We start from the raw sequence: 22,352 nt of genomic DNA, 5'->3' as shown, positions 1-22,352 counted from the left end.
GGCACAGCTTCCTCTCACCCAGACTGGAACCTGTGGAGCACCCGTGGAGCCAGCACAACATCTGCTGGGAGTGCATGCACACACACACACTCAGCCCTCTGCACAACCTCCCTAGAAAACACAGTGGATGAGAACATGCAGGCTTGGGAACAACTGTGTCTGTGTTCTGCACTGTGGATGCAACCCACATTCTTTGGTATGTGTCCAGAGAACAGGAAAGTCAGCACATGTAAACAGAGATCACAGTTGTCTCACTCTCTCTAGCCTTCATATTCACCTGTTTAGTGTTGCCTGGTGTCATCAGGAAGAGTGAGTGAATATTCATGATCAAAACCTAATAGGTATCAATTCTGATCTTGCAGTGCCTCCAGGTGAAGCAGTTCTAGGTAATGGTCAAAGGAAGCAACATAATCACTAGCCTGTTGCTAGGATTGGGCTTTTTCTTTCCTTCTCATGATTTTTAATTAGTACTTCTATCCCTTCTACTTCGCATGGAAATTATACCAGAATTCTGAAGAAACAAAGCCTTATCTCTTGGAAAAATAAAAATCATTATTCCTGCACAGCTGATCTGACGAGGTGATTACTCAGATAATACAGTGCCTTCCTGCCATCTTGTGGCACTGCAAGGTTTGCAACTCTCTTTGTTATACTCTATAATTTTTATTTCAAATTAACAGTTTTTAAGTTTCAGATATCATTTAGTTAAACAACATACACACACAAAGAGTGAAATCTTAGCCCAGCTAAGACTTGTTGTACTGTCTGTACCATCATATTCATTTAAATCCTTTTTTATTTTAGGACATGCTAATTCAACAAGGCAATCTGTTGCATTGTCAAAAATCTCATTGATTAAAAAAAGTTCCAGACTATATTTATTGTATTTATTTCAATGTCTTATTATGTCAAAAGTGAAAACAAATTGAAAACTAACTAATGTAAAACTGGGTTTCAAGTTGATAGATTAGGTTACTGTCATACTGAAATAAGCTGTGGTTGTGTATGAAATAATACCTTGCATTTGTATCATGAATTAATCTATATTTTTTCATTTGGGATGCTTGTTGGTTTTCAAAATAGCTGCCTCCTTTTTCAAGTCTGCCTGAAGGAAAGGGAAAATGCATCTTTTATATCACTTCAGAGCCTGCAAGGGCTTACTCAATGTTTACTTATTTTTCTAAAATAAAGGAACATATGACATTGTGCTACTGTCCAATTTCCTGCTCCTGCTTTTAGGCTGGAATCACCAACTCGATCTTTGAGTATGGATGCACCACGGGGAATTAATATTAAAGCACAAGCTGGGAATATTGAAGCTCTTTCCCAGATGGATATCAAACTACACAGCAGTGATGGCGTGGTGAGTATGAGCCCTTCTTTTCCATAACTGTGGTTGATCTTCTGTGTGACAATAACTTCAAGGCTTTTTTTCAAGTTCTGTTAATTTAATTCCTCAGGTTTTAGGTGTCAGGATATTAAAATTAATAGTGACAATAATAAAACTTTCATTTATGATAAATAATACTACCAACAGACATAATGTTGTATTAGCTTAGAGAGATGATTTCTAATAAAACTTAGATACTGCTTAGCTCCCCACTAGCACAGTGATTCCCAGGCACCCCCTGGCTCAGAAGCAGACACAGCCCCAGAGTGGCAGAATTAAGGAGTGAAGCTCTGCATGCATCATTAACAGCAGGCAACATGCAGCAGCCTAAATTTATCCCCTCTGCAAGGCTGTACTGTGCCAGTTCTTCCACAGAGGAACTGCAGACCGACCCACGTCCATCCTTAACCAGCTGGCTCCATGGTGAGGCCTCAGCACTCAGGCCAGGACAGACCTGGGTCCAGCAGCAGTGTTTGTGTCCTGCTGCTCTGTGCATGGGCAGGGACCCTGTCACTTATCTTAGAATCACAGAGTGAATTGTGCTGGAAGGGACTTCAAACATCATACAGGTCCAACTTCCCCTGCCATGGACGGGGACACCTTCAGCTAGACCAGGCTGCACAGAACTCAGTCCAGTCTGGCCTTGAACACTTCCAGGGATGGGTCATCCACAAGTTCTCTGGGCAACCTGTTCCTGTGCCTCACTGCTGAAAGAAATTCCTTTTTATATCTAATCTATCTTCTTTCAGTTTAAAACCAGTATCCCTGATAAAGGGTCCCTCCCCAGCTTTCTTGTAGGCCCCTTTAAGTACTGGAAGGCTCCAATGAGTGCTTCTCTTCTCTGTGCTGAACAACCCAAATCCTCTCAGCCTTAGGTGAGGTGCTCCATCCCTCTGAGCATCTTCGTGTCCCTCCTCTGAACTCACATCAACAGACCCATGTCTTTCTTATTTTGTGGACCCCAGAGCTGCAGCACTGCAGGTGAGCTCTCACCAGAGCAGAGCAGAGCAGAGGGCAGAATCCCCTCCTTGCCCCTCCCCATGCTGCTCCTGTTGCACGCAGGTGAGCTCTCACCAGAGCAGAGCAGAGGGGTAGAATCCCCTCCTTGCCCCTGCCCATGCTGCTCCTGTTGCAACCCAGGATATGATTGATTTTCTGGGCTGTGAGCATGCATTGCTGGCTCATACATAGGTTTGCATCCATCATTACCCACGCATCTTTCTCCTCAATCCAACCCCAGGATATGATTGATTTTCTGGGCTGTGAGTGTGCATTGCTGGCTCATACATAGGTTTTCATCCATCATTACCCACACATCTTTCTCCTCAATCGGTTTATCACCCTGCTCTGTTTTGGGGATTGCCCCAACACAGGTGCAGGACATTGCACTTGGCCTTGTTGAACTTCAGGAGTTTTCTGATAAGAGGCTGGGCACCAGCTTATTCCTGTCCTGTGTTTATGTCTGCCAAGAGCCTAGGGCTCAGGGAAACTTTGTATATAACAAGTCCTGTGTAAAAGGCTGTTCTTAAGTTTCTGCCTAGCCAAATTCAGCTTGTCTCATGGCACGTTATTGCTTTACCATCTCTAATAACCCCGTTTGTCCTGCTTTTTCCCCACACAGCTTTTGCTCGATGCTGAAACTGTGCGACTGCCCAAGCTGCCTGAGGGTACGAGGGGTGGATCCGGGATTTCTCAGGGGCTCTATGAAATCTGTGTGTGTCCAGATGGAAAGCTCTACTTGTCAGTGGCCGGCGTGGGCTCCACTTGCCAGGAATACAGCCGAGTCTGCCAGTGAGGCACCCCAAAAGGCCACACACCCCCTTGGGCATCTGAGTTTTGTATTACTCCTAAAGAGCATCACTGAAAGCATATTTTTCAGCATTTTAAAAACAAAAAGTACTTACAATTTAGGAAACAAATCTGCATCTACAGTTCTGGAATACAGGGTGTAAGGGAAAGAAGAGCACAAATGACATTTCCACTTCAGAAGAATGACTTGAATCAAATTACATGTTTTGTCAGTAACACTTGGAAAACAGCCTTACAGAGAGCATAGAAAAATAAAACAAATATGTTTCCTTGCTGAACTATTATTCAGTCAGATGATTATGTCATTGTTCATATTTTTGAGATCCGTGGGTTTTTCCTCTCACTACATGTAAACACTTACTGTATTAGTGGGTGAAATGAAATTGAGAGAACTACTTGAATTATTTGTAAGACAAAGCATTATTTGGAAAATTCAGAAAGTGCCAGCAAATGGTCTATGCAATTTTGTTCTTGCAATAACACAAGATAGAAAAATGTGGTATTTGTATGAGTTCTGTGTAAAAGATGTTAATTTGCTAATAGCTTTCTATTTTAATTTGGCAACACATATGCTGAGTTGCTTCTTACTGAGATTCATATAAAAATAACTAATGCAAAAAGCTCCAGAAGTCATGAAGGCCTCTCTGTGTCTCAAATCCATTCACTATACAACAGAGAAGTATATTAGTATATTTTATAATAGCAATTGTTTGTTCTACTGCCTGTACCATCATATTCATTTAAATCCTTTTTTATTTTAGGACATGCTAATTCAACAAGGCAATCTGTTATGCCAGCTGGACTAGTAAAAAAAAAAAAAAGGCGTCTTCAGATTGTCTGACACAAGGAACTATTTGGACACTGGGAAAAAATCCCTTTATGCAGCCCACAGATTTCAATTAAGAGGAATATTTCATTCCCATCTGCACCTGTTTACTGGTATTTCTGATCCTGTCAGACTGGGACTCCATCACAAACAGAGAGAGTAAAACTGTTACTATTTTTTAATTAGGATTTTGGATACAAAATAAATGTTCACCAGAGCTGACAAACCATTTATTGGCCTTGTAAACAAACGCAACTGCAGATCCATTCCCCTGTACAGTGTTGCACTGAACACAAATAAATTGTTTGCACACCTTTGGGTAGCAAGATTTGTACTTAAGATTTAGTCTGTTGTTTAAACCTCATGGGTTTTTAATTCCTTTGATGCTGTTTTGTATATACATTATGATCTCCAGGAAGGAGCTATCACATATTGTGTTGGTGTCTATTTACAGAAGGACTTTATCCCATAGTGTTAGTAAACCACAAATGTCCACCTTTTGGAAAAAAATTAATCACCATCATGAAAACAAAAGAATCAGGACAAAATAACTACTAACAAACTTGATACTTAAGCTCTGGTGAACAAGGGAAGAAAATCAAACCTTGGATGAGATCCCCAGGTACACACAAAAGCCTGAGCTGAGAAACAGTCCCCTGTTATTGTGGTAAAGCCCAGGGCAGTCCCCACTTTAAGGGCTGCCTTTGCAATTTCTCCAAGAATCTGATGTACAGAACTGAAACTGCCCTTCAGCAGCAGGGTGGAGCCCTCAGCAATTAATGCAGACGCCAAGAACTTCAGTAGAGCAAGTAGGAAACACTTAAGGTAAGCTTAGGCGAGGGAAGCAAGGGTTCACATGTTAGCTGGAGAGTGCTCCAGCTGTTGTTCTCCTAAGGCAGAAGTAGGAAGCCACACATCTTTCATGTCTGAAATTGCCTTTTCTTGGGCTTAGACTCATTCCCTTACTCCTGTCTTCAGGAGTGAGTCCAAGACTATTGGCAACAAGGGGAGAAATATTTATCTCCACGACTGTATCTTGACAATATCTGTCTCTAAGGCTAAGCCCTCAGCTGAGGCACACTTTAACAGAAACTTGTCTTCAGTATTCCTTTAAAATCAGTTTAGGTGGTTCCAGCTCCATGCACAAGCTTTTAGAAACCAAAATACAAGCACACTTCATTGGATAGGAATTTCGAGTACTAAAATAAAGGTCAGCAAATACCCTTGCATGTGCCAGATACCTAAAAACCACTGCTACAATTAACTTGGAGAACTGTAATGTCACCAGTCTCTTACAGGTGTAGTATTAACAACAAAAATGGCACTTGAGTCCTTAGAAATTTCAGCCATTGTTCTGACATTGAGGAACATATGCCCATTTCCGTGGAGTATCAAACAAATAATTCCCTAATCTAACCCCTAAATGTTAGCCAGATACTGCAAAAGAGTTAAAAATCTGTTTGTTCTGCTGGCAACAGAAGCACAAGTTTAAGTTATACATTTTAAGCTTTTGTTTTGGAGGCACATTTTCAAATGTGATTTGCCAATTGATTCACAGCAAGGGATTGAACTGAGGGTTTCCAGGCAAGAATAACCTGACCCCTAAAGATCTGGGAAAATCAGGGTGCAGTCCCCTGGCTGGTAACACTATTAAACAGGATAGCACTTCACACTGCAATAACTACTACCTTTCTTGTGGAAATCTTCTGGACTTGCTTAAGTTCACAGTGGATTTTGAGTATACCAAAACCTAAAGAGGTCTGCTGTACCCTCAGCACTGCCACCCGAATCACCAACATGATCCCTTTCATTGCTTAATTTTCTTTCTTCTTTTCATTATGCTACAACACTGACATCAGAGGTATTGTTCCAGTATAGAAGTTGTGCACGTTTTAAAGCATGGCTGGCAACATCTTGTCACTGACTATTTTTTCTCTTTTATGTATGGTTAGTAGAGAAACAAAATTTATGCTAACATTACCAGAATGTAATCAGCTGATGCCACAATCTGAATTGCTGTTAATCTCATGATAGTTCATACATCGCTAAATTATCGTTTCTGGTATCTCCATGTGGATGTCTATCCATCCCTCTTTAATACTTCAAAATTACTGTTTCTACAAAGTTCTATCAAACTTCAGTAGTTACAGAGTAACAGAAAATTATGGCACAGGGAATTGAGAGTATGCAGTTCTCTAGTTTATTTCCAAAAGCATTATCCAAATGGAGAAGAGAAAAAAATCACTACCAGCATAGTGAACTGATTTGTTTGCATATTTACTCCCTCAAAAAGAATTATTTACAGCTGTTCTTGCAACTGGTTCCAATTGTTACACAGTGGAAAAATGGTAGAAAAAGTTCACTGGTAATTGCGCAAACACGAGCTTTTTTTTTTCCATTTCACAGTCCTTTAGTATTAGCAGTTGTCTGTCTTTATATAGCTTTATGCAAAAGGAAATTGCAAGAATTGGAAACCGAGTTCTTGAATAAACTTTATACATTTTGAACAATCTGCTTCTGCTTTTGTATTCAAATGAAACACAGCTGAAATGAATGTTTTTATTTTTAAAACAAAATTGTTTTTCCAAGACTAAGAATGTGAAATGTACTTTATTTAAAAATATGAATGCAATTCTTGGTCCCAGCTAAAAATGTACTTAGCAGAATTCAGAAAATGCTTTACAATTAGGTTTCATTTGACATCTAGAATTCCTTTGTCTTAATCAGTAGTAGGTCAAAGTTAACAAAGAAATTACGGCAGATACTGAATTAATCATCCAGAAAACAAACCAATGAAAAGATAAACAGTTTTGATTAAAAATTCATTGACAAAACCCTTCATGTGACAAAAAAAAGTGTCTTCTTCAAATGAAAACATTTACTTTGGCTGCCAGGTTTAGTTATTTTTGAACTATTAGTTCTGCCTTTGTTCCCTGGGACCAATCCAGCCTTTCTCAAAGAGTTTAGATCCAGCAACAGAAAATCTCAAAGGTGGTACTACATTCCTCTACTTTAATTGGAGAAATTACAATAGATTTAATTACAGCCTTGTTTAAAGAAACCCAGGTGTACCAGTACCAAGTGCATGCAATCCTTGTAGTAAATTTTAAATCCTATTTCACAAATCATTACAGTAACTCTACTGATAATGATTCGAGTACAAATATTGTAAAACTGCATTTTTTACACAATAAACCATTTATTCTGGTGGTAGTCAGCTACACAAAAATCTATGTCCTTAACAAAAAACAACAAAAACAAAATGGAATAAAACCACAAACAAACAAAAGGTATTTTTTATTGTCACAAATTGCTGAGTAAAGTGTCCTGTGCTTTTTAGAATAGCTGTGTAACACCTCATTGTTTGAGAGGAAAGTTTTTAAAGCACAAGATAGTAACAAGCCTATCAAGGCTTATTCCAACTGCAGTTCCTTAGATTTAAGCTGTTCTACGTATAGTTGAATCAGCTTCCTATACCACTGACTTTTTGTTAAACTCCTCAACTGTAATTTTGGGAGACAAGAACTGAAGCTGCTTTTCCTAGATAAACTGCTGGTACCTGTGGAAGACAGGAGATAGACCTGAATGAAAAAATATTTTCTCCAATGAGGACTCATTTAATGTGCAGAATTACTTACTAAATGTATTTTTGTGGAACCTACATGCTACCTTTTACTTCTATGGACCCTTAGTACAGAATCATCACATCCTAACTGTTCTAAGCCTCCACACCTGACTTGGGACACATTGCCAAGTCTCCCAGCTGAGCCAAAAGGAAGAATCAATTAAGCATTTTATTTTTTTGTTTTTATTTTTAATCAATAATTAAATGGCACTTATCAAATCATGTTCTGTCAGAATATGGTTTTCTGGTCTCACACAGCCTCTGTATTTATGTTAGCTGTTACAGTGAGTTAAGCAAATAAGAAACTAAGAGACTTCCAACTGAGACACCTCTCTTGCCTGTCCCTCTGCAGCCATCTGTAAATTTTATTGCTAGTTTCAATTCAGGAATAACAGAATTAATTTGTTTTTTCTGTGTCATTCCAGTTTTCTTTCTCAACTTGGCTCAGAGTTTAAAATTGTTTCAGACCATTAGCATAAGAAGTGGAACCATTTTCTTTCTCAGTGTCAGTGCTCAACAGAATATACAAACTAAACAAAATTAAAGTTATAACAGAATAGTTTAGTGGTTCTGCACAGCTATTTTAACAGTTCATAATAATAATAATACTGGTAAGGCAACATTAGTTGCATATAAAACACAGTTAAACACTTAGAAGGTTTTTCTTCCTCAAGAGCTCACGTAAAAACAGGAAAGTGTTCATGGTGCTCCTGTTATACTTTTTTATGCTTCCATGAGACCTTATGTTTTAGCTCCATTTAAAATGAAAAGCATGAGAACTGTGTCCTTTTCAAGTATTTTGCTTACCCTGAATACTATTCATCTGACTTAATGCACAAATCAAGAACCACAAAGGAATCTATTTTAAAAACATAGGGAATTAACTAAACTGATTTATTTCATGACACACCAGGATTTGTGTTTTACTTACATGCTATTTATTGCAAAAAAATCAGCAAAATGTACAACTTGTTTGAGAAAACTGCAAACATTTGTCATTGCAAAAAAAAAAAAAGCAAATTTCCTTTTCAATAGTATTTTAATATTTGTACAATTATTTAGAATTAATCAAAAAAAGATTGTGTATTTACCTATATAAAAGCTTCAGCTTCAAATAATAGGTAAGAGTTAGCTTACATTATAAAACTGAAACACATCGGACTGAAATATATGTTTGCATTTTTCTTTATTAAATGTATGGCACTTATTTTAATAGCAGAAATAATAATAATAGGGCTCCACAATCAGAAGCAGTATCATTTTCCAACTGTCACATTTCTTCGAGAACAAGGCCTTCATAATTTACTCAAAACTGAGGCAGACTTCATTGTGATTTTTTTGTTTTTGTATTACAACCCTATCACAGCTGTATCAGCTGTATCAGCAAGCTTGATGTTGTTTATTTTCCTTTGTATTCTGTAAGTTAAATTGCAGTTTCACTGTGCTGTCAATTAGACAAGTGTAACAGCATGCCTCTGGAAAATGTTTGACATTTATGTTCAATGTGGTTGATCCAGAAGGAAAAAAAAATCCTTTCATTTAGCATGATCCTTCCATTTTTTATTTCTTTAATTTTTTTTACAAAAAGCTAATGTTGAACATACCACATGACATTACCAAAAGTATTACAAACTATAAAAGAAAAGAGTGTGAACTAATAATCAGATTTCTCAAGGGCTGTAGTGAATAACAAAATAAAACCAGCATTACATTGCAGCACCTTTAAACACATAACAAAAAACAGTGCTCTGTGTACACAAAAAATGATTTACTGAATTGTACTATAACCAATGTTTGTGGAAAAATATATATATATGTACATACACAAAGGCACACACGCAGGGGGAAAAAAGGAACTCAAGCGTTTAGGCATCTGAAAACTCAGTTTTGGTGTTCCAAAAAAAATCATAAAACACCATATAATAATGTTCACAGATTTTATATCATCCACATGCTTTCTCATTAAACAAAAGATGACAGGCTCTAAAAAAAAAGTAAATTAAATACTTAATGATTTTATAATAAAGTAAATGCAATCAATGCATGACATGATGTGGCATGTTAAATCAAGTATCATTATTCAGCATTAAAATAACTGTACCAGTTCACATGTACTAAACTAGCCTTTAAATGTTTACAGTGTGATACTGCAGCAAATTTATAATCAGATCCAGCTGATAAAGAGTATTACTGTGAGTGACATGAATGTCCACAGAACGCAAAAGAATACAGATATGCTTTGGAGCAATATCTCCAAAGTTACTTTAACTTCCACCCCGTTTCCCCATTTCATTGTATGTCCAGTCTTAAGATTAGTACATTGAAAACTGACATTACTCTTTCAGAAACATTACATTAAATGAAATAAATCTAATAAGGAGTTATAATTACAGGTTTTATCTAACAGAAAGCTAAGCTTTGGTTATATAAAGTGCAGTTCAATAATATGCCAATTAATCACAATGTTGTGCATACATCTAATTTTTGCAGCTCAATTTCCTTGCAAATTCTAAAAAATATTCAGGTTTTGTTTTACAGTTTGCTTAACAGCAGGCTCAGTTAAGGAAAAAAATCCCATTTAAGCAAATATCAGTTCTAAGTACCTCAATACAATCCACCTTTGTGTACGACACTTCTAAACTGCTTGGGACCATGCAACCTCTTGGACGTTCCATAATCTGCAGAGCTGCATTTGTATGCCACCACTTTAAACACCTAATTCTTGACAAAACAGTCCCCTAACCTCTTCAAAGAATTTATACTTTTTGTTGTATGAAGTTTTCAAGTTTTATTATGATACAAGCAGTGCATTCCATCACTCTCATAGCAACTTCTGAAGTAAACCTATCATTGGGAATCTGTGGAAAAGGAAGTAAGTCAGGATACCTAGTTTTTAAGCTATCTACTCCATAAGCCTCCAATGTCTGAACATCATTTGAAAGTCCTTCAAGTTGCTGACTGTACTCCTCTATTTTTTGTGCAAGGGCTGCTGGTTTTATGTCTTTGTCTGACTTGCCCTTCACAGCGTAGTCAGCTGCAATCAAGGCTAGTTTAGTAGAAAGGTAGCACTTAAAGCACACCCATTCATTGGCATTTTTATGAAGGTCATTTCGTGCAGCTGAAAAGTTGGCTCGGGCCTGCCTAAGCCATCGACGTGCCTCCACAGGATTGCCAACAGACCTGAACGTAGGTGGGACGAAAAAGCGCTGGGAGTAAGAGGGCCCTGTGGAGGAGGGACACTTTTCTTTATACTGTTGCCTTTCAGATTTGTGGCTTGTTGCTTCCTGATTCCACGAAGTGTAAAATCTCTGAAATGAAAATTTATCTGACTGAAATCGAGAAGCAGAAGATGAAAATGGTCTCCTTGAGGCTCTGTCCATATTCTGATCCATAAAGGCCTGTTTTTCCATCCTGTTAATCTCATTCTGCAAATGTTTGAAAACCTCATTAGCTATATCAAGATTCTCTGCATTTTTATCTGGGTGCCATTTAAGATACAGCCTCCTAATAATCTTTTTTCTTTCAGATTCTGGAAGCTTCCAAGCCTGTTCAATCACAGATGTCACTTCTTTTAATATCTCTGGCAACGAGTTTGACTTTATCTTTTTTGGAGAGTGGTGTTTTGAGGACATTGTTTTGTGGCTCTCTCTACCAGTGAAGATAGGTGGAATTGCCCTTGGTCCATGTGCTGGAAATTCTGTAGGACTGGTTGGGGTAGAAGGTGTGCTATCCCTGCCTTGAGAGCTTTCCTCTGGTCTGGAAAATTTGTACAAGTCAAGGGAGCTGACTATTTTATATTCACTATATCCAATATCAATCTGGTAAATCTTCCCTAGAAAACTTGGGCTTTCATCATCTTCTCTTTCTACTTCTTGCACAATGATTGCATAGGTATAAGTGGGCTGATATGATCCATATATATCACCACCTTCAGAATCAACAAGGTAACCAACATATTCACCAGGATAAAATACATTCATTGGATCCATTAGAAGTGTATAGTGAATTTCAGCTGGTATAGGAGTGCCAGGTGTTGGTAGTTCAAGTTTTGATGGCTCAGAAGAGTCATACTTCACTCCTAAGCTGTCAAGCTTCTCACTGATCCGATAAATATCATTACAACCCAGCATGGCAATTAAATATGAGGTATCAGAAATCAGGTTGTCAGTTGCAGATTTTAAGGTCATGGCTAATGCTAAGAGGAAATTTATGTCCTTGCTGTCAGAATGCTGTATGTAAAGCAAGATTACTGCATTTCCATATCTCTTCAAGAAAGCAAATGTTTCACTTTTGCTGTGGGGAATAGGAGCAAACCCTTTAACTCTTAATGTTGTCTGCAACTTCTCAAAACAGGAAACTTTCAAACCTTCTCGCAAAGCTTTGCAAAGTCTTATTGCTTTTTCTTCATTAGCCAGGAAAGCATTGTCATTTTCATGCTTCATAATCCTAATGAGTCCTGTGATGAACTGCTCTGAAGACAACAGTAACTGTAACCTTCCCTGCAAAGAACATAATGCTCCAAACTGACAAATTTTGGGAGACTCCTCATCTAACTGTTCTTCAAGTATACTGCTAAGTAAGCGAGGCCTCAGCTTTTGAGGGAACAACATTATCAATTTAGTGTGAAAGCCATGGTCTTTGCCCAAGTAACACTGGCTAAGATCAACAAGCATCTGCACACCAATGTTACCTTGGATTCTGCTTTTGTAGTGGGGTGCATCATCAAAAACTAAGATACTAGACTTTACCAACCTACCATCTTGACTAGGAAGGTAAAGGGCAAAATCTCTCATATTCTCAAGGTCATTCCTAACCTTTACAGAATCATTCTGAAGACTTTTGAACAGGCCTGAAACTACTCTTTTAACTGTGCGCATTTCATTAGGATCCAATTGCTTTCCTTCCGAGCTCTTATATATGCGACCTAGAACTTCAACATACTGCTTTGTTGAAATAATGTCTTCAGTGCCCAAATGTTTAAATAACTGATGGAAAGTGCCAAGTTCTAAAGGAAGTTTGTAAAGATAAGGTTTGAAGTCAGATTCATACTCAAGGTTTATTACCACCTCCTCAGGCTTAAGGAGCTTCCAACCTTCTTCCACCATTACAAAAGAAACTCCTCGAAGCTGAAAGCGGAATTCCCTCTTCTCTGTACTAAGAAACTCATAAATGCTTCTCAGGACCTTGGCCCTAGTTTTCACCATGTCCTCATCCAAAGTTGTTATATTACATATGTTCCTGCAGTTATTGATAACTTTGTCCAGAGGAGGGTCCAAATTAACATTCAGCATGGCTAAAACTTGCTCAAGCTGTTCTTGTGCACCAAGACTACTCCCCTCTTGCTCTTTGATGCTTAAAGGTGTTGCTTTCTCAGGAAGAATAGGACATGACGTCCATAGCAACTGCAACACATCCGTCTGCTTGAATTTAGGGTTCACCTGTGCCCCATTGAATCGTATAAGAGGAAGAGTTCCATTAACTTCTTGATACTGAGGATGAAACCTCACAAATTCTGCTGGAGCTCGCTCAGGGCACAGAAAAGGAATTAAAGACAATTCTTTCAGAAAATTTCCTGAAAAAAGGTCAGCTCTTTCTTGAAATATATGATGGAGGAGAACATCGACAGTATTCTGTAGTGTTTCTTTAGACCAGTTTTCTGTATTTGCTCGCATGCTGATTTCTTTAGCAAACTGCAGTAACTGCTGCTGTGAAATGATGAATTTCAATCCGATATGTCGCAGAAAAGTTACCCATGATGGAAGGAACGCTGCTTGATTTTTTGGTTTTGTAAGTTGCTCTAGCTTCTTAAAAAAATCTTGAGGTATAAAGAATTTTTCAGGCAGCATAACTTCAAAGACTTTTACAGTCCTGTCATAAAAGTACTTTGCAGGTTTTAACCTATTGCTTGCATCATGAATGATCAAAATGCTTTCAAGCTTTTCAAACAGCTGTTCTTTCATTTCTGAAGTTTCTTCAATGCTAGTTAGCCTGTTCTTTAAGTAGATCAAATGTTCTAATTTTGCATCATAAGACAGACTTTCAATTTTTGGCAAAAGATGTTTCAAGTACACTTCAAGATCATCCACAGAGACACAGCCAAGCAGAGTATACAAATCTTTCAAATGAACCTTCTCCTCAAGAAAAGCCGATGAAGTTGACTGCGTCCATCTGTCTACTTCCACTGATGGGATGCTTTTCGTGAGGACATAACATGTCCCATATTTTGCAATGCTGATGTATCGGCCACTGATTGATTTGTAACATGGAAGAGACTTTAAAATTTTAATGTCATCCTGAGACGTCAAATGACATAAGTTGCAATTGAAGTACATTAGGAGAGCCTCAAAGTCACTTTCTGCTAACTTTTCAGTCTTAAAAGTTGATGTCTGTACCATATATTGTATGGCTTTCAGAATGCTGGAGGGATTATCTATGTTTGCTGTACGTCCCGACAACAAAGGCACTAAAGCACTGTCTTTGGAGCAGATTTTGTTCAATGCCAGCTGAATGCAGCCCGTTTTCATTAAAGCATGGAAGACTTTATCACTCTGAGCATTTGGAAAGACAGCTATATGCATGATGCTGAGCGGCAGCAAGACATCACACTCTGGCACAACCAGATGATTGGCTGAGACAGTAAACTTTACACCTGGAAGCAAAGTCCAGTCCTTCAAAGTTTCAATAACACCATCGAATTTTGCTTGTGTATCTTCTTGCTCTTCCTTAATATTTAGAGACTCACTGATAAAATGCCAAGCACTCTTAAGCCAAGATTCACTTGCAAAGTTTTCCTTCCATTTCATACAATTTCTAGTTTTATACTCTCTAGGCAGCACAGATGACAACAATTCCGCAAAACTTCTGATGTCAAAGACTTTTGCTACTTCACTGCTGAGCAGAATATTGTTGTATCTCAAATACAATGTGTTCATAAAGAGATCCTTCCGTGACGGAATCAGTTCATGGTATGTTGTCAAAAACTTTGGTCGCTTTGAATCAAAAACTTGCAAAACATTGTCAAGAGTAATGAGGAGTGGCAAACCTTCAATTTCGATTTCATTTTCTTCTGCATCTTTGAAACAGTAGTCAACCAGGAGTTTGAGGCTATGGAACAGTTTCAAATTTGTCTGCTGAAGACGACAGGGTAACTTTCCAATGTGGCAGTTAGAGTCTGGAAAAGAAAATGTCATCAAAAACAATCGGACATCAGCAGGTGTCACATAGGTGACAGGAATATCTGCATCTACCAAACAGTGGTAGAGATTTGCTGTCTCATCACAGTTATATACCAAATTAAATCCAATTTCTAAGAGTAAATGCTTTAGTCTGTAAACATTTTCAGCCACTGTCTTCCGTGTTGTGATGTTGTATTCTGTGGTTTTGAGGTGCTGCAATTCATCTTGTAGCAAATTGTCAAAGAATGGTCTGCCTTTGTTTACAATAGACATGTTAACCCATGTGATGATAACAGCAGAATGCAAATCAGACCCATCAACATTTGGAGCTCTCATAACAGGTAACAGACGCTTCAAATCTTCATAAATGCAAGTGTAAACTGCTTTCACTAAGCAATACCAGTCTGGTTGAATATCAAGCCTATTAACTGGGAAAAAGGATAGAAACTTTTTTAAAGTGTCTTTCACAGCATGAATAGGTGTGTTTTGCAGCACTGATACTGCAGGGTCAGTGCCTGGAAAATACCTCTTCTTCAGCTGAATCAGCAGCTCAACATAGGCTGGTGCTATCAGCGCTGTCATCAGACTACTATTCCAGTCACTTCTTACTCCAACACCATTATCATCACGCCACAGATTTCTTCTTGCAGAGTCCAGAGCAAAGTGTCCATTCACATGGAAAGGTAATCCAGTTTCTAACGATAAGGGTAAGAAACAGAATGCTCTGTGGGGTTTTTTGTAATTGTGAGTAATGCAAGCTGCTACTCCACCACGAGGGAAAAGAGTAATGTCCTCATTCTTGTGGGCTGAGACCACACTTTTGGATACCTTTTCCATGGCAGAAAAGCCTGACCTGTTACAAATTAACCAGGTGGTGAGATTTCCTTCAGAGTCTTCAGTATCCATTGTGTAAGTAATCTGCTGTACAGGAATTTCACTTAACTGCTTCTTTTTAGTTACACTGTCGATCACAGATGCATGGAATTGCTTTCGTTTCAGTCTGTCTCCATCAGTGATTTTGCCTTGTACAGAATACAGGACATTCAGTGCTCCTGTTGTTTTTTCTATCTCACAAATAGAAATTTTTTCCATATGGTTCAAAAACATTAGGAGTTCTGCTCCATCTGTACGCAGCTTATCCAAAAGATTTTGGACCATTCTATCTGAGCATGGAACTGATGAAATTTCTGATACTTTTGCCATTTCTCCATTTCGAAGAGGAAACCTAAACATTGTACAATTGTCCAGTTTAAAGTGATTTCCTAAGTAGAGATCTAGTACATCTGAGAACTGTGTTCTGAAATCTGCATCCAAATCTCTAAACATGCGGCCAGGACTTGTTGATGTTGAACCTGGTGCATATCTTGCATGAGGGTCAAAAATGCAAAGTATATCATTACCAGACAAGAAAGAAGGGCAATCTGTGATGTGGTAAACAGAATTGAAACCTATACCATATTGTCCAGTTTTACAGGGATTTCCTACTTTTGTGCCTTTTCCAAGGTTCTGGATTCCCCGAATATCATCTTCTGTAAAAGGCTGATTGTTGTAAACACACAGTGCTGGTCCTTGAAGTGGTGCCCATTTCTCATCAAATATTCTATCGGCTGGATGCTGTCTAGGATCAAAAACAAAACAGATCTCTGTAGCTTTTGCATCATCTGCATTCTGAAGGAGCTCTTTCAGCATTTCTTTTTCTGAAGGGTAAGCGTTCAGAATGCTTTTAATTCTACTAGTCAATTTTTCTTTCTGGCCAAATTCTGTTCCAAGGGTAGTAAAACAGATATTTGATGCATATCTTTCTAAAGCTTTATGGCGTTTTGGTATTGCTCCAAGCTTCACTGCAACTTCTCTTGGAATATCGCCATGACAATATTTAACAGTTGTGTCTTTAACTTTTATCCATGGACAGTCATTGTAACACAAAGATTTTGCAGGCAGAAGTGCAAGACGAGTATCTGGCAACAATATCTCACCATACTTTTTCTCACAAAATTCCTGCTTCTTCTCTCTAATGAGGCCCCATATTCCTTCACTAATTATTCTCCTGCAGAGCTGAAAATTGTCTTCTGTTAGTTGTTTGGTCCCTCTCTCCTGATTTATTAATTCCAGAACTACAGCAAAGTCTTCAACTGTGAAAGCCTGTCTTACACCCACACTTTCAAACAGCTCACGGAAACTATTTTTGTATTTGTTAGGCAATTGATAGAGATAGGGTGCTGCTTCAAAATTCAAATGAAAAGACACTTTTGATGGATCAGCATACACATTCTCAACCAAAATAAAACTACAGTTTGTTAGCTGTTCAATTATCATGGCTTTCATTGATTCACTCTCTAACATTGCTTCATGCAGATATTTGTAACAAGCATTAGTGATGTTTTCTTGATACAACGTGATTCCATCAAACGACTTTGCAACTTCTTCTAACTGATTTATGACTAAATTAACAGCTGGTTTCTTAAGTAAACCCAAAAATTCTTTGACGGCTAATGACAAAGTACCACAACCTTTAAAAGAGTGGGAATTTTCATTAAGAATTGGTTGTATGAGGCAAACTATATCTTGATGATCAGCAGTGAAGAGATCATTTGCTGAAAACATCGCTTCAGGCGGAAAATCACTGCCTTTCCAGTGCAGTGAGAAGCCTGCTGGTTTGCTAAGGAAAGGAAGGAAAGGAACGTTTTGACATTTTACAGCAAATTCTTTAGCTCTAGGATCTCTAGATTTTAATTTTTCATCAATAAGACTCAATATAATGCTGCTCCTGAGACAAGCTGCAGCATGATCAGTCTTGTTAATTTCAGCTACTGACTCTGCACGTTCTATCAGATCTTCCCACAAAATATCATCTTTAGCCATTCCCAATTGCACAAGTTTAACCAAAATAACAGGGTTAAGATAATCCTGAGTGGTACCATAAGGAAATCTTCCGTCCTCAGCATCATACAACTTTGCAACTCTTCCTTCAGGATGGATCAGTCTTGATGGTGTAACTAATGAATGTCCATCCAATGAACAGGGAATGCATGGAGTAGCACGAAGAATTCCTGAGAACTCCTCAACTTTTTCATTGAGAACATAACGCATCAAAGGATCGCGTAGCTCTGGATCAATCTCCTGAATGTTAGGGAAAAATACCTCAGAAAAGAACTGTTTCTCAGAGAAAGTGTTCTCCAATAATATGTATTTGCATCCCGCTTCTTCAAATCCTGTCTTTACCCAAGATGGAAGATCTACAGCACACAGATTTTTGGAACCAGTTTTTTTCAGGTACTTCAGAAAGATCTTGAAGGCTGATGGCCCAACATCTGGCCGCTTCAGTATGGAGTCATCTAAAAACCTTACATTCTTCATGGAAACCCATGATGAACCATCAGAGAACACTTTGATCCCTTCTTTGCTTTTCATATGAGCTATGTCCTCATAAAACCCTTGACAAATAACAGAAAAATCATCGTGAACTGAATCAGGATCTGGCCACACTGCACAGTAACTGTAGTCAACTAGCTCACCATTGATTGCCATGTCACGTAAAACACAAAGGGCTTCTATGTAGGCTTTTACAATAACATGCCTCATGAATACTGTATTCCATCTTCCTTTTGTGTCTGTTTTCCAGATCTCTTTCCGATTTGAAGTAACTGCAAAGCAGCCATTTATGTGGAGAGGTAAGCCTGTTTTTATTCGCAGAGGTAAATAGCAGAATACTTCACCTATGTTGTTGCAATTAGGTTTCACAATCCATTTTTGATCCTGGGTTTCAGACAGCAACACTCCTACACCACCACAGGGAACTAGGCCTAGTCTTCGTCCACTTTCATGCAAAGAAAATTTCAAAGCATCTCCAACATCCATGCAAGAACATATAAGCCACGTTGTTGAATCTACTGTTTTCTGTGGCAATTCATCACCTGATCTTTTCGTCTGTCCTGATTTAGCCATTTCAAAGAAAGCAGCTGGATCATCTTCTGTACCTCTGAAAAGTGGAGACTGTAAATCAGCAATCCGCCTAAACACATGGTGAAACTCTTCTACTACTATCTGCAGGATACATGACGACTTTGGTGTTTCAGTGGGAAGCTTTTTAGTACTGCTGCTGCACACCTTCATGAGTTTAGCTGCTTCCTTTAAAACACTTGCATTTGGTGCAGTCAAGGCTTTGGAAGAACACAGATTTTTTCTGATAGTGACAACATCTTGTGCCATGCTGGGATCATCTGCTTCAATTTTCAAGTATTTCAAAACCATTGAATTTACACTCTGAGCAAATATAATTAGTCTATGACCGCAAATGCTAAATTCATCCACAAGAGAGTAAATGTCTGCTGTATTGTAGGATGCACTGCTGACTTCACTCACTTTAGCTTCCTGCTGAGTCCTAAAGGACAGCCTGAAAAGTGTTCCTTTGTAGCTATAGGGAGATTCTACTGTCAGTGGTAGCTGGCAACCAAAAACTCCTATAAATGGCCTAAACTGATTTGGAAATTTTCGCAGTCTCTTCTGTTGCTTACTCCAGTTGATTTTGATGCCAGGGTTAGATTTATCTCTGATATGCTTACTTATATGGTTGACATTTGGATCAAACATAATCATGAACTCCCGGCTCAAAATAATAGGAACATCGGTGATATGATAAACAGAATTGAATCCCAGTCCAAATTTTCCTACTTTGTCAACTTCACTCCTTTTTAGAGACTCTCCTAATCGAGTTATATTTAGGAAATCAGAGTCAGAAAACTCAGAATTATTGAATGACCACAAAGCTGGACCATGACATGCTGCCATTCCTGGATCCAGAAGGTTCTCTCTTATATCATTATTTCTTCTCATGTCAATCAGGAAATTACATTCCGTTGCATTAGCATCGTCGGCATTTTGAAGAAGCTCCTTAAAGATATCTGAAATGGAAGGGTATTCTTCCAATATGTTTTTAATTCTCACAGTCAGAGGCTCTCTTTGCCCAGATTGCTCAAACCCCATATTTTCTGGATTAATGAGTCTTGTGCTAAGGCACGGGACATTTAACCACTCAGCAGTTTTCATTGGTATGTCTTCATGCACCAAAATTATGGGTTCAACAGAATCCTCAAGCAGATCGTTTAAGTCATCAACTTTGATGTCACAGTAACAGCACTCATGAATTGGCTTCATTGCAAGTTTGTAAGGAAGTTTGCCACTGTACAGCGGCATGGGTGTATGCAGACTCGCAGGGATCTGATTGCTGTACAGCCATCTTATGATGCTCAACATAATGTGAAGGCTTTGCTTACTCTCTTGTTCCGAGAGAGACTGCTCACTCTTCAGATATATTTTCTGAATGACCATAGAAACATGGTCTGGTGTTAACTCCTCAATTGAACCACAACATTTAAATAACTGGTGAAACTTCGCCATAGTTTTTGGAACATAATGTAGATAAGGCTGGAGATCAAGATCAGGAACTGATTTTATAACTGCTTGTGTGAGGGAACAAAATGTTTTACCTGTCCAAACCCAGGGAAATTTCAGGGCTTTAAAAGCTTCTTTGCCTTCTTCTAGATGATCATGCATAAATCCATAAATCTCAAGCAAGATATGCTGAAATTGATAGTAGTCCTCATCACTGAAGGTTTTAGAACTATGCCAATCAACTACCACCTTGAAATGTTTCAAGACTGCTTTTATGCTGGGCTTGGTGGGGATGCCAAGTGCTTTCTCTATATCCAACAGTACATTTTCCACAAGAGGAACTGAGGAACCAACTAAAATTGCATGTGATATATCACACATTTCTGGTGGTGAACAGAGATTACAGTGATCTCCTTTCCAAACCAAGGACCCTGGATAATTTGGAGGCCTTTCCTTACTTGCAGGAATCCATTTTATCTTTTTCATTGCAGCTTTTGTTTCAGATGATTGAAGCAGCATATGGTTTTTGTTCAAAATCGTCAAGAGAGTTCTAGCTTTTCTTAACAGCAAATCATGACTGGTGTTAGGGTCAGCATGCAAACTTTCAATTTTTTTTGCCACTCTCAAGATATCATTTTCCTCAAGGTTGGCTTCATTTTTTAAGCCTATTTGTCTCAGTGAATGAAGAACATCTGAGGATGTAAAAATAACAGGGGGGAAGCAACTTTCCTCCTCAGCATAAAACAAATGTTGCAGAAGTTCTACCTCAGGATCAAAGAGTTCATTTGCTGACATCATCTTTTCTGGTGAGATCTGAATAAACTTTAGTGGTGTCAGCCAATCTATCACATCTGTATTCTCATTTTTCAGAAAAGTCAGATTTTCAAGTACCCATTGCATTATCTGTGCTGTTTCATCATATGAATAAAAATCACTTCTTATGTCTTCTATAACAAACTTCAAGCAGTCTGTGCTCTTTAGTTGTTCTATTTTCAGCAAATTAGCCAAGCGAATAGTTGCTTCATCACTGCTGTCAATTATTGGAACAGAAAACCTTAGACCAGGAGGAATTTTGGCAGTGTGGTGTAATACCTTACTACCTTTTAGCCCAGTAAAAACAGGAACACTTTCATCAGATGATTTTTCAATTTTTTTAAATATTAGCAATTCCTGAATAATTCTCTTCTCTTTTTCATTTGCATCTGTTAAACTAGCTAAGAATGCCCTAAGAGCATCTTTATGTGTTGGTGGGAATGAGGCAACCTGATTGCATAGTTTCTGTAAGGACATTTTTTCCATTATTTGCAAAACAGCACTTGGCAATGGTGGATGCACGTATTTTTTTATAAGTGGATGTTGGATAGAAATATCCAGTTTCTTAAGTACAACTCCACCAATTTTCTGAATAATATCAGCTAAATATTCTGGGAGCTGAGTCTCAGATTCATCTTCCAGAATGATGGGTGATGGATTCCTAAATCTAACCAGTTCCACCGATGTTTGATTTTCCTCCAGCAGCGTCTTGGGGATAAGCGGCATTTCATCAAACACGCTCAAGTCATCAGAAAAATGTATATATAGATTCTTCCAGACCATCTTCAGCCAGGAAATTGGTGGGTGCTTTTTTTCTTCCAAGCCTGGATACCACTGTACAACCACATCTCTCCCAGGCCACATGCTGTTCATAACTTCTTTGATGAGCCGGGCAAACCTTTCGGGGTTCAGGAGCTGCAGCTGAGTGCATGGCCTCCCTAAAATTACAGCAAAAGGGAAAAGCTGTGAAAATCACAGAGCAGAATAACTTAGCAAGGGGCAAAGAAAAAGGAAAACAAGGAAAGTCTGATCTGTGCCCTCTCTTTTTCTGGGGAAAAAAAAAAAAGAGTTTGTTAACCAGGACTGCAGATACCAGTTTCCTTTGCTTTCAGGAGTTAATTAAAAGCAAATACATTCCATATTAGTATGAAAGTATAAACAAATTGAAAATTGTCAGTATGTTATTACATGTGTTAGTTTAACACAAAAGTTCTCAGGCATACATAGCAACTAGAGATTTAGAATTGAACTACAAACCTTTTTTTTTTAGTTGATTCTTTACCCAACTTATTTGCTTAGTGTTAAATAAAAATCTAGTCCTTT

The 22,352-nt window shown here is 38.3% G+C and overlaps 2 protein-coding genes across 8 annotated transcripts in view; one reads left to right on the top strand and one right to left on the bottom strand.

Moving 5' to 3' along the window:
- The window catches only part of SGCG (sarcoglycan gamma), a 106,952-nt gene extending 100,417 nt beyond the window's left edge, over positions 1–6,535 (top strand). For 5 of the 6 annotated variants that reach the window (XM_039718762.1, XM_039718764.1, XM_039718763.1 and 2 more), the window contains 2 exons: positions 1,240–1,363; positions 3,012–6,535. In XM_039718762.1, coding sequence (XP_039574696.1) covers positions 1,240–1,363; positions 3,012–3,185 — 298 coding nt within the window. In that variant the 3' untranslated portion in view covers positions 3,186–6,535. The remainder of the gene's footprint in view (positions 1–1,239; positions 1,364–3,011) is intronic. The other variant, XM_039718765.1, reaches the window with a different exon arrangement.
- SACS (sacsin molecular chaperone) overlaps positions 4,773–22,352 on the bottom strand; it is a 59,233-nt gene continuing 41,653 nt past the window's right edge. For both annotated transcript variants that reach the window (XM_039718758.1, XM_039718759.1), the window contains one exon: positions 4,773–21,967. In XM_039718758.1, coding sequence (XP_039574692.1) covers positions 10,407–21,967 — 11,561 coding nt within the window. In that variant the 3' untranslated portion in view covers positions 4,773–10,406. The remainder of the gene's footprint in view (positions 21,968–22,352) is intronic.

Source organism: Passer montanus, unplaced genomic scaffold, assembly GCF_014805655.1.
Source record: "Passer montanus isolate IOZ18808 unplaced genomic scaffold, ASM1480565v1 scaffold4, whole genome shotgun sequence".
In the NCBI taxonomy this organism is placed as follows: domain Eukaryota; kingdom Metazoa; phylum Chordata; class Aves; order Passeriformes; family Passeridae; genus Passer; species Passer montanus.
Note: the sequence above shows the minus strand (reverse complement) of the source record. Positions and strands in the feature narration are given on the sequence as shown.